This window comes from Sinocyclocheilus anshuiensis, unplaced genomic scaffold (genome assembly GCF_001515605.1).
Source record: "Sinocyclocheilus anshuiensis isolate Anshui unplaced genomic scaffold, SAMN03320099.WGS_v1.1 scaffold626, whole genome shotgun sequence".
Taxonomy (NCBI): domain Eukaryota; kingdom Metazoa; phylum Chordata; class Actinopteri; order Cypriniformes; family Cyprinidae; genus Sinocyclocheilus; species Sinocyclocheilus anshuiensis.
Window position 1 is genome coordinate 463,143 of NW_015544167.1, and position 12,863 is coordinate 476,005.

The window sequence follows — 12,863 nt, forward strand, 5'->3', positions numbered from 1 at the left end:
ACACACACACACACACACACACAGACACATTTTGACTGGTAGCATGAATAGAAATCATCATCTGTACTGCACTGATGCATATTCAGTGTTGGGGAGTAACTAGTTACCTGTAACGACGTTACGTAATTTAATTACAAAATAAAAGTAACTGTAATCAGTTACAGTTACTAAGAAAAAATGTGTAATTAAATTACAGTTACTTATGAAAATGTTAACGATTACAAAGGGGATTACATCAGATCAATCTCAAAGTAAAAGGTGGTACTAAAGTCTGATTTTGTGGTGGATGTGTTCAAATTTGATCATCTTAATTCAAGTGATGAAGGTTTTTGAAAGTCTGACAGTGTTGAGCACTACTGTAAGGTTAACCTTGCATGGTGTAAATGTTTGAAAATGATTAACAGTTGCAAATAAACATTCATTAGAAATTTATAAAAGTAATCAAAAAGTAATCAGAAGTAATCAGTTACATTACTTTAATAAAGTAATTGAAAAAGTTACACTACTATTACATTTTAAATAGGGTAACTTGTAATCTGTAACCTATTACATTTCCAAAGTAACCTTCCCAACACTGTGCATATTTACACATGTTAATTAGCTAAGTCAAGCATCACTATTATTTTTGATCATATGTAGGGTTGGTGATTTTAACAACCCCTAATGCTAAGTATAAAACTTCAGCACATGAAACATTTGTGCAACGGATATGAGTGATACCTCAAATTATGCAGCTTAAGGAGATGTTCTATTATTTTTCTATGAAGTTGGATGTACGATTTTCACCTAATGCATGATAAAACAGGTGAACACCCCCCAAAATATAGACAGACCAGTATATCATAAAGACTTGGAAGCTGCTACGACCTAGCAAACATCCAGACAGCCTAGCATCTCAATAGCAATGAGCTAACAACCTAGAAGACTTTGCAACAACATAGCAACAGCAGAGATGACTTAGGAATCACACAATGCACTAACTACCCCTGAAAACAACTTTGGTTTTGAGCTAACTGCGTAGCAACACCCTATCAACTACCCAGAACACACTAGCGAACAAACAATAATGCTCTTACAACTATATTCAGAAGTCCTTTGTAACTGTATAGTAGTGCCCTAATGACCACGCACAACACCTTAGCAGTTATGTGCAACTGCTATGTACTAAAAACTAGTCAAAATACCTTAAAGTAACTGCATAGCAAAGCCCTGGCAATCACACAGAACACCTTAGCAATCGCATAACAACACATTAACCATTCAAACCCTGTTGAAAAAAACAGCATATGCTGGTTAGGCATGTTTTGACGCTGGGATGCTGGTTTAAGCTGGTCCTTTTGCTGGTTTATGCTGGTCCTGTGCTGGCAAAGGACCAGCATAAATCAGCAAAGGACCAGCTTAAACCAGCAAAGGACAAGTTTAAACCAGCAAAGCACCAGCGTCAAAACATACCTAACCAGCATATGCTGGTTTTTTCATCAAGGAAGCCTTTGCAACCATCTAAACAACCAAGCAAACAAATAGCTAAAAGTGGTAATTATACACGTTTTTCCCCAAACCCCGCCCACAGCCAATTCTAAAGATTTCATTGGTCATGCCAATCACAGTGCTGAATGCCTAACCAACACTGAAACAAATACTAACCCACAACCATTACACCCTAACCCCAGAATAGCATTGTTAGCACATCTCTTCATTGTTAGCATTACTCTGAACTCTGAGCTAAATCGAAGGAATATACCTTGAAAGGTGACTGCACGATTAAGTTGGACAATGAAATTGGCTACAGGACGACGTTTGGAACTGGTTTGGAAGAAGCACATCCATATAGCTGGCAACCGCATAGCAATACACTAAAAGTGTGGTCACATTAGTGAAATTTCGACAAAATTTGTTGTGCAAAAAAGGTCTTAGAACCATATAATAGAACCAAGTAACTTTCTGTTGGACAGCAAGGTGAAGTCGAGTGACCAACTTGAATCAGTTGGGAAATCTGCATGGGGAAATCTTTCTTCCTCACATGAAATTCCCAAACCTGTGGCTTCCAATTAAAAGGTGAAATTTCTTCTGGAAAAATATGACCGCAGATTAACAAACATGTAGCAGAGCATACATAGCAAACACCAACAACAACCTAGCAGTGACTTTGAATGGGAAAGCATTAGTAACAGTTTCTTCAGAAAATGTAAAGGCCTAGTTTATGTACTTAACAGACTCTTTCTTGTCAAGTATGTGCTAATTACCAGAGCAGGTTGCCATGAATTAGTGACAGGAATTCCGGTTCCTTTTAGGGAGCTCAGCTTAGCAATGAGAACCGGTTCTTTTGCCTCCCAAATGGCTCTTTATTTAGCACCACTTCCAGCTTTCATTTAAATTATTCAAAGTAATTATACAAAACCTTTCCAAAATACCACAATTGTACATTATTTGTGGTATAAAAACCATAAATTATGTAAAAATATCAAACACTATTACAGAATGTTACAGTGAACGATCAAAACACAAACCATTCCAAACGAACACAGTGTGCCATATTACAAATAAAACTCATAGAGCCGACTCATTCACCACAAAATCAATGCCACAATGCAACAGCATGAAGCATGGACAGGCTGTTTGTTCATAATTGAAGCAGCAACTTTAAAGTGCTTGTTTTGTATGGAGTTCCATTTGTGCCAAAAGAATGTTGACTGCTTTGTACAATACATTTGTTTACTGTACATAATGAGTTTTCTATAACATTTAGATGCATTTATCATTGTGTGCTCTACACCTTATGTAGCTCCGTCCTTTCAACACTGCACTCGTCTTCTGTCTTCCAGTTCGAATTTCTACTGCATGAAGGTAAGATCCTATGGATTTATGAATGAACTGCTCTTTTAAAATGTTCCCGGTCCACTGACATTTGTTACGACATCCGCTTTGAACATTACAATGCACATGATAACTTTCGATAACTCTAAAATAAGTAAATAACATTCATGTCATAGAAATATAGAAAGCTACTGCAAGATGGCTGTTCACTTGTTTCTCTGACTCATAAGGTCTATAAACTTGAATGAATCTGTAGTCCTTAGGTTTCATCTTAAGGCTTGTTCACACCGGGACGAATATCGCGCACGATTATCGCCGACGTTTAACGCCTCGTGACTAAACAAAGGGCGCCAATGTGAGTGTGCAAAACGCGAGGCGTAAAAGCGTCATTTTTTAAAAACCGCCTCGGGCTCGTTTTTTTGGTTTGACGCACCGCATTAAAAACTGGCCGACCAATGAGATTGGCGCTTTTGTTCACGTGCCTGGAGCTGCTGAAGTTACAGTAAAACACGACTTGGTGGCGCTCAAGCACAAAACGGTCTTTCTGAGCACACATTGATACCTAACGATGAAGAGGAAGTAAGTAGACCAAGAAGATGCATCGAAGCAAGATGAATGTAGAGCTGCTGGTCTCATTAGTGTCTGAACACAAAGGGCTTTATGACAAGCGCGACAGCGACTACAAAAATCTCGATAAGAGGGAGTTGTTATGGAGAGGAATTGCAGATCAAATAGGATTCGATGTGTACCGGGGTATTTCTGTTTTTCATTAAGCGCCATCTAATGTCAGGGAGTGAATTTGCACGTTCACTCGGCTCATCGCCTGCGAAAATCACTTGGGTATGAACACAAAAGACGCGTCGAAAAACGTCGGCGATAAGCGCGCGCGATAAACGTGTGTACGAGGCTTTAGGTTTCAACCAAGATGGTGAGAAAAATCTAAACGTTCTGTTGTTTACCATGATATCTAAAATGTGTTGCAGAATGTTCACTGAGAGCAGCAATTGCATAAAATTGAGCTGAACGCATAACAGAGAGAACAACTCAAGCAGACAACACAATTTTTGGCACAAATGGTACACCATAGTTTATGTGCTAAAGTCACATAAAATGTGCCTCTTTAAATGATTATTCATGACACTCTAAATCTGAAAGTGCTATTGTGAAATACATTGGACTCAAAATGAGCCCTTTTGCACTTGGCAGATTCAAAAGAGGACTTTTTACCTTTTTATTGCTTCCTAGACAACTGCAATCAATTACAATAAATTAAACAATGTGCATCTCTTCTCATCCTGGATTATTCATTTCTCTTCCGCCCTCTTTGATGTTTATTTTCTTCAGTTCCCGATGTTGGGGTGGTCTGATGAGAAGGGACTTATAATCGAGATGGACATGTGCAGTGGGTTGCGTCACGGTCGTCCAAACACTTTAATGTGAGAGGCGTGATAAACAACACGTAAACACAGATGCATCCCAGAACATGACTGTTGGAAAGCCAGAATATGTGAGACAGTTTCCATATATTATTGAGCTTCTCGATCCTCATTTTCATCCCCCATCCTGTTTGTGTTTTTCACTTCTGCAGTCGCATGTACCATCTGCCTTCCCTGCAAACAGCAGGCAACCTCCACTACCTACTGTCCCCACACAGTCTCCGTATTGTCCTGCTGGACCGTATGTTTGTCCTTTTAACAGCACACAAACTGCAAAACCCTCCTGCACATGCATAGTGTGATTTGTCACAATAATGGAGGTGTTTTTGCTGATTAACATTGGTCTTGTTTTGATATCCTGGTCAAATGACTTTGCTGCAGTGTGGCGCATGTCATTTCCTGAGATCTGATACTGCCCCCTACTGGAGAAATGAAAGTGCATTAATGTGGATGGGGGAACTGCACTACTGTCATTCTGTACTGGGAGTCATTTGGCTTGCCAGTCAAAGTGCCTGATTATATCAATCTGTTGTATCCACGGATCTATAATAGAGAACATTATATAGATCAGTGGTTGTATCACAGCATGGCTTATTATGTCATAAACAGGGTAACAGCAGTAAGTTATTTAAATTAAAATTTTGTGAAATGTTCATACATTAGTTTTCAAAAAAAAAAACTTTTTCATGACTCATAATGTATGTGATTGTCTTTATGATATCCAGGGTTATTATCATTTACTAAAACTAAAATTAAAACTAAAACCATTAAAAACTATTATCGTTACTTGAAATAAAATACATTTTAACCGAAATAAAATAAAATATAAAAAACTAACATTTTTGTACAATTAAAATGTCTGTCTGTCTGTCTGTCTGTCTCTCTGTGTGTGTGTGTGTGTGTGTGTGTGTGTGTGTGTGTGTGTGTTGTATTGCTAAATTATGTATAATATATTATATATGTATTATGTATAATATGTATTATTAAAAATACATATATTTAATATAATTTAATATTTATATGTTTGTTTGTTTGTAATAATATTTTATCTAGACAAATGTCTATAAAAATTGGAAAATGTTCAAATATGTTTATAATAACAATTGTTTCTTTCTTCATTTTCCATAATAAAAAGTTCAAAATAAAAATAAAATAAAGCAAGCTAGCAAATTGGAGTCTTGGTGTTGGTCTCGGTCTTAGGGGTTCTTCTGGATTTTATTCTTGATCTTGGAGGGTCTGGTCTCAAACTATACCACTGCAAGACTGTCCTCGAATCATTGTTGTGCAGGTCTGCACAGGAAACAGGACACAGCATGTCAGAGCAAATTCCCCACTTATTCCATTTCGTTTCATTATTTAATTTCATTCTGAAGCTTTGGGTTCACTATCTGATACATAATATCACTAGTAACACTTGATTAGAATAGAACAGAAGGGCAGAAGTGAATTAATATCACTGAGGAGCTCTGAAGTCGCTATAAATGAAAGTGGCAAATGGTTTTCCAAAGCAACAAGATTCCAACAAACTTCATTTATCTAAAAGCTTGGACTAATTCTGCTTCTGTGAAGAATTAAAATAAAGCATGGCAGTCTCTTTCACTGATTCAATATTTATTAGAGGTTAAATCAATGAACCAAGAAGAGTTCCTGAGAGTTATTAGAGCTCCTGCAAGTTCATTTTGAGTTGATCACTTCATCAATTCAAACTGAATGAATATGTGAAGGAAATTTCAGACAGTTAGTGCTATTGATTTCACTGTTGTTTATAGACACATTCTCTCAGTTGGCAGTTAATCATGTCATGGCTTTCACCACAACAACACAAACCTCAGACAAACAAAAAGGCAGATTTTGACTAAAAGTTGACCTGGACAAGAGTATTTTCTCCTTTTGTTTTTGAATTGTCATTGATTTCATAATTGCTTTACTGTTTAAATCTTGCTGGAAAGCTATTAAATAGACTTTAATATGCTCCCAAAAACTCCCTGAGTGTTGTATTAATTTTATTTTCTCCCAAAGAACAAAGGACAATAAATACCACCACAGCAAATGAACCTTCACCTGTTCACTATCACTAGCCACTGCAACATCATGACTCATACAATCACAACAGAGAATCAACTGTAAAAAAATATGTCTTTATAAACATTTTACAGTATGCTGTTCATTTACACATTTTCTTGATTAAGATGTTTTGTAATGCCAAACGTTATTAAATTAGTAAATATTATTCATATTTAATAAATAAAGTGTTGAATTAGAAATGATCTATACTTAATTTATATAATTTAATACTTGATTTCTTAAATATGAATAATATTATAAGTAAATATATTAAATGTATATATTTATATTGTAAGTATATAAATACATTGTAAAATATGTCTGCACTTCAATGTTATAAAAATATGTACATAATAACAATATTTGCTTATGGTGCTAAATTTTTTATCCTACTGTATACCTATACTACACCACACCACATTTTATCTTGAGCTAGTCCTTATATTTTTATTCAGCATTTTTTTAAATCAAAATAAACATCTTTTACCATGTCCTTTTTACAAATTATGTAGTTCCATCAACTTTCAACAAAAATAAAGCCCTTAAAGAATTTCCCATAAAGAACTTTTTTAAGAGTGTAATTGATAACATTTTCTTATTTATATTTTTTAAATAATTAAATTCTTTTTCATTATTTCCCTTTTTGATAATGTTCAATTTTAACATTGCTGCTACTTTAAAAACTGAATTTCTGCTTTATTAGTCAGTGCTGAGAGACTAGAACTATATAAATCCAGCAAGATGAAATAATAAAATAGAAATATGTTTATCTCTCCATTGCGGCCACATGCTCTGCATACATTTCCTATATTTGTCATATTTGCCTGTTTTAGTCACATCAATATCTTATCAACAGGAGTTGCATGTACGCGTTTTTAAACACAAATCTACACACTCCATGCACAGATAAAAATAAAAGTAATTTACATCGGCCAAGACCTAACAGAAGCACATTAACATGAATATTACGTTATTTTCTTACACCATTTTGCTCTATATTAATGATGGCATGCAGGCTGAGACGTCAAAACTAGACAGAAACAGTGGACATGAACATGCCCTTTGGACAGGCTGCAAGTGGACAGCATATTACAGACCATAATTCCCAGAATTCAGTGCTCATCCATCAGGGCTCAGCACTCTCTGCCTTGTGTCTCATCTGATGAGTTTTTCATCTGGATTCACCGCTGTTGGGAAAAGATGTGTTTTGACCCTTACTGCTGTTCTTGACCCTCCAAATCAAACTCTCACTACCTCTTCTTTTATTCCTTTCTTTCTTATCCTTATATATATATATATATATATACTGCAAACTGTTTTTGCATAACTGGTGAAACTTAATCTTAATATTGATGACTTAATATTTTCAGTTATTTTGACATTGTATCTGATTAATATCTTCAACTAAATATTGTTTTAATGTTCTGCATGTTACCATGTTATTATCATGTTATTACCATGTTTATATTACCTTGATTGTTTATATCGTCACAATGTAAACTATATTACAGCTGTAATCTGCTAAGTGCAACTTTATTGCATTAAAGGGGTCATATGATGCTGCTAAAAAGAACATTATTTTGTGTATTTGGTGTAATGAAATGTGTTTATGCGGTTTAAGGTTCAAAAAACACATTATTTTCCACATACTGTACATTATTGTTTCTCCTCTATGCCCCGCCTTTCTGAAACGCAAATTGTACATTTTTACAAAGCTAATCGGTCTGAAAAGCGAGGTGTGCTGTGATTGGCCAGCTATCCAGTGCGTTGTGATTGGCCGAATACCTCAAGCGTGAGACAGAAATGTTACACCCCTACCATACTGTGATGCCGTGTCACGGCCGGAGCGACGAAACAAAAACATTAAAACCCATTATAAACGAGGCATTTGTTGCATCCAGTGGGGACATAATTACGGATTATAATGACTTATACTGTCTTTTTACGCGCTGCGTTGCATTGCGCCGCGTAAACATAAAACCATGTCTGCATTTGTGATCGGAGAAATGACAAACAACAAGCACTACTCTACACTGCTCAAAACTCACGTTTGAATCGTCATTGGCAAATCCTTTATATATAAAAAACATACTTACAGTCTGTGAGTCAGAACAGCCGCATTGTAGTCTGCTCTCCCAGGATCAGGACACAGTCCTCCATATAATGCGCTGCACACATCTGAATATTTGGGTTGAACTGTTCTAGAACAGTGTTGTAAATACAACTTAACCACTGATTTCTAGTCGTGTTCACTTTTGGAAGACCAAACAAAGTAGTTTTACTTTTACAACGAAACACACAGCGTCTTCACAACATGGCGGCCTTGAGTGAGCGGCGGACGGTGGCCGGCGGATTCGACGAAGGAGCGGCTGGCGGGCTTGCGGCAACCACATGTGATGACATGCTGGACTCCGCTCCAACCAGCACGGTGTGATTATGAAAAAAAATGAAAAATTATGAAATTATTGCATATGTTTATTTTTAGCTATAATGTATAAACTTTTCAAGATAGAACTATGAGTTTGTTAATAAGACACTGTCAAAAGATAATAAATAAAATGCTGGAAATTAATATGGGCTTTTCTTATTTTTCAGGTACACGAAAAAAAAACAAATAAATAAATAAATAAAACTGGTACACATACCGAATCGATTATCAAACCAGTTATTTGCAGCCCTAAAATAACTATACAAAATAATACAAATAATATAATACTCTGATCAAATATAATACAATCACAAGCACAACATAATTGTTAAAATTGAAAATGAAGATGAACACAGCTAATTACCAGAGACCAAGGGGGACCCCGCCTCAGCTAAGGACGGCCCTGGGTGGAATTTTACATACTGTACATTTGCAAAAATTTACAGTCGCAGATAATGTGACGGTATTCCGGATCTGGTGCTGTTAACATCAATCTCCCATAAATAATGTATTAGTTCTGTGTTATTGTTTACTGTGCCATAAGTGCTGTATTTTAAGTGCACACTTACTGGCATGTGCAGTGATTATGACTCCAACACACTAGGTTTTACTGATTCATAGAATCAGATGAGAACAAACTTGTTTCTCATGAAACAGAAACATTGTTAATGACCAATCAATGACAATGAGGGTTCCCTTTTGTCAGCGTCCAAAGGTTGGCAGATTTCAAATGGCTTATACTTTCAGGAAGTTCCTCACCAGCTGAGCAAGTGTTATTGAGATGAATGGAAATACTAACAGATAGCTTTCTCTGGGTGTTATAGACTGTTTTGGTTGTTACATCTGTGGGTTGTACTCAAGGAGGTCTTAGCATTGTGTTTTGCTTTCATTATATTAAAGGAATTGTTAACCTAAAAACTTAGAAACTTAGCTGAATATTTACTCACCCTCAGGTCAAACAAGATGTAGATGAGTTTGTTTCTTCATCAGATTTGGAGAAATGTAGCATTACATCACTGTCTCACCAATGGATCCTCTGCAGTGAATGGGTGCCGTCAGAATGAGAGTCCAAACAGTTGAGAAAAACATCACAATAATCCACAAGCAATCCACACCACTCCAGTCCATCAGTGAAGCGAAAAGCTGTGTGTTTGTAAAAAAGAATCCATCAAGACATTTATTTTTTCCTTCCAGCTAAAATAGTCATTATTAATAATCCATTATTAATAATAATACATAATCCAGTTCAGCTCTCTTCCAATAGTGTCTGTGCAATCAAGCCGACAATAATGCCAGAAATTCAGCGCCCCCAACTAAGCAAGCCAAAGGCAACAGTGGCAAGGAACCAAAAAAAATAACTTTTATATTGATTCAATGGATTTATTGCATTTTGGAAAAAAAAAAAAAAAAAAAACGTGGGAGAAACCAGGCTCGGGGGGCCAGTTCTCCTCTGACCAGACTAATCCAGCATGGTGTGGTTTAATTCCAGGCTGCAGCACAGGTCATATTGTGTCAAAGGAAAGATTGCTTTCAAATAGCACACCTAGGTTCCTAACTGATGACGAGGAATTAACAGAGCAGCCATCAAGTGTTAGACGGTGTTTTAGGTTATTACATGCTGAGGTTTTTGGTCCAATTATTAACATAAAATAATAATAATTAAAAAAAATATATATATATATATTTTTTTTTTTTTTCAGAATTTAGCAGAAATTACTAATCATCCAGTTTTTTTATATCTACTATGCACTCCGTTAGTTTTGCGAATTGTTTCGTCAGGCCGTGAAGAAATATAGAGCTGAGTATCATCAGCATAACAGTGAAAGCTAACACCATGTAACACCAAGGGTAACATGTAAAGTGTGAAAAGCAGCGGTCCTAGTACTGAGCCTTGTGGTACTCCATACTGCACTTGTGATAGATATGATACCTCTTCATTCACTGCTACAAATTGATGACGGTCAGACAGGGGCGGATTGGCCATCAATTCTGGCAAATGCCAGAGGGGCCGGACCATTTTGTTTAATGTGGGCTGGTCAGATTTTTTCTAAAAATATATAAATAAAATTGTTTTTACGGGCCAACAGCACATAGGACGGGTTTTTATTGCTTGCCCGATATCTCTATGGTTATAATAATAATGTTAATAATAAATAAATGTTAAGCATTTGCCCAGTCGGCCACGGCCGGCTGCCTGGTCCCGAGATGGGCCGACCGAACCGTTCAGTCAAAATCAAGCACGTCATCAGAGAGATTACAACACGAGCTAATTTTCAGTAGAAGCTAGATAATGGACCGTAAAAAAGGAAAGATGGTGCAGAAAAACTTTGAGAAAGGGGAAAAAAAGGGTTTAAGTCCGACGCTGCTAAATGCGTAAAATTAACCGAACTCTTTTCAAAAGGTTTCAAATCGGCTGCTGCAGCGGAGGACAGTTAGTGCCGCAGAGGTAAGAAGAAAACAGAAAATACAGCTAGCACAAGTCATTTTCACACTACTTCTGCCAGTTAGCTCCTGTTTTTTTTTTGTTTGTTTTTTTACAGTAACCTACATTGTATCAAATAGTTGTAAGCTTAGCGTAGAACCCCAGTATATTTTAAAATGTCATTGCTTCGTGATAATTGGTTAACTTAAGTGTTAACGAGCCTGTTACTGAATTGCATCAGCAGATAAAGTGGGATTTAGGGTAAAAACTGATGTAGGCTACTTGCAATATAGTCTAACACAACAAAAACCTATAGCAATAGCCATATAGTACTGTAGATATTTGTAGTGAACTTTACTTTGAATATGTAGGTAGTCATATATTAAAATAAAACATTGAGCACGCATACAGTACATAAGTTTACAGTATGCAATTAATCCTTAGGGCCGGTGTGGCTACAGTGCCAGGGCTGAATTTTTGTCCCAGTCCGTCTGTAATTCTCATTCTCTAGGATCAAGTTGTGGTTTTTTAATGAGAGACTTAATAACATCCAGTTTGAAGTATTTTGGAACATATCCTAATGACATTGACAAATTAATAATATTCAAAAGAGGATCTAATTCTGGAAGCACCTCTTTCCGTAGCAGATGGAATAGGGTCTAACATACATGTTGTTGGTTTTGATGATTTGACAAGTTTATACATTTTTTCCTCTTCTATAGCCATATTTTGCACTACAATGTTTTTGCATGCACGTTTTTGCATGCTTTCAAATACTACATGAAATAAATGCAGAACTGTTTTAAACATTCTGATCTGTAGCTTTGAAAATTTACCACATTCTTTCTAAAGTTATGTATAACTGTTATGTGTTAAATGTCACCATCAGTAGCTTACAGTAATTTCACTTCCATACGGCAGCACGGCGCTGTTGAGCTTCACTTCCCTCGACTAAATGCGCTGATGTAATGGTGTCATCCTGACAGCTACACTTTCAGCTAAACTAATACGCCATAATTACGCTACAAAATCAAAAACAAATGTCGGGAGGCGTGAGAAAGAGGTTCGCTGAAGGTTAAATTAGTCTATAAGTGTGGTAAATGTTACTTATCAGTAGAGGTAGCTGGCTAAAGTAGCTCCGCACAGCTTTGTTTACATTTCTAGTTCAGTTCAAGCTGCTCTCATAGTGGGTGTATAGCAGCATATAAGCGCTGTTAGAGCACATCATCATCATCATCATCATAGGTGCTCAAATTTACTCTCATTTGGCTGAAAATAGTTTTATTTGTGCCTGTGCTTCCTTAAACGTCAGTATGGGGATGTGTTTACCCTGTCTGAGTGGAGCTGAGGATGATGTAGTAGAAGTCACACCAGACCCTGTGAGTACTGGAACTTATTTATTAAATTATGACAATTATTGCGTTACATCGTTCACATTTCAATCTTGAACTTAACCTAACGTGGCATTTCCAGATATGTTTGGGAACTATGTTCGTTCTACAGCCGAAACATAATGGCTTTCAGTGACATTATGAGTGAAAAATGTTGATAAAACTTTGATACGTTTATTTGGTTATTGTGGAAACATTCAGAAATGTTGGTGTAATTTATACTCTCATCCCACTGTTGTTGCCAGATCTTTTTTTTAAATATGCACAGGTGTTTTTTTTTTCTTTTCTTTTCTTTTCTTGTGTGCATA

The 12,863-nt window shown here is 36.3% G+C and overlaps 1 protein-coding gene across 2 annotated transcripts in view; it reads left to right on the forward strand.

Annotated features, from left to right (window-relative positions):
- Positions 1–12,090: 12,090 nt before the first annotated feature.
- LOC107695939 (small VCP/p97-interacting protein) overlaps positions 12,091–12,863 on the forward strand; it is a 9,377-nt gene continuing 8,604 nt past the window's right edge. Inside the window, exons 1-2 of one of the 2 annotated variants that reach the window (XM_016496052.1) lie at positions 12,091–12,260; positions 12,477–12,543. In XM_016496052.1, the coding sequence (XP_016351538.1) occupies positions 12,478–12,543 (66 nt within the window). In that variant the 5' untranslated portion in view covers positions 12,091–12,260; position 12,477. The remainder of the gene's footprint in view (positions 12,261–12,476; positions 12,544–12,863) is intronic. The other variant, XM_016496051.1, reaches the window with a different exon arrangement.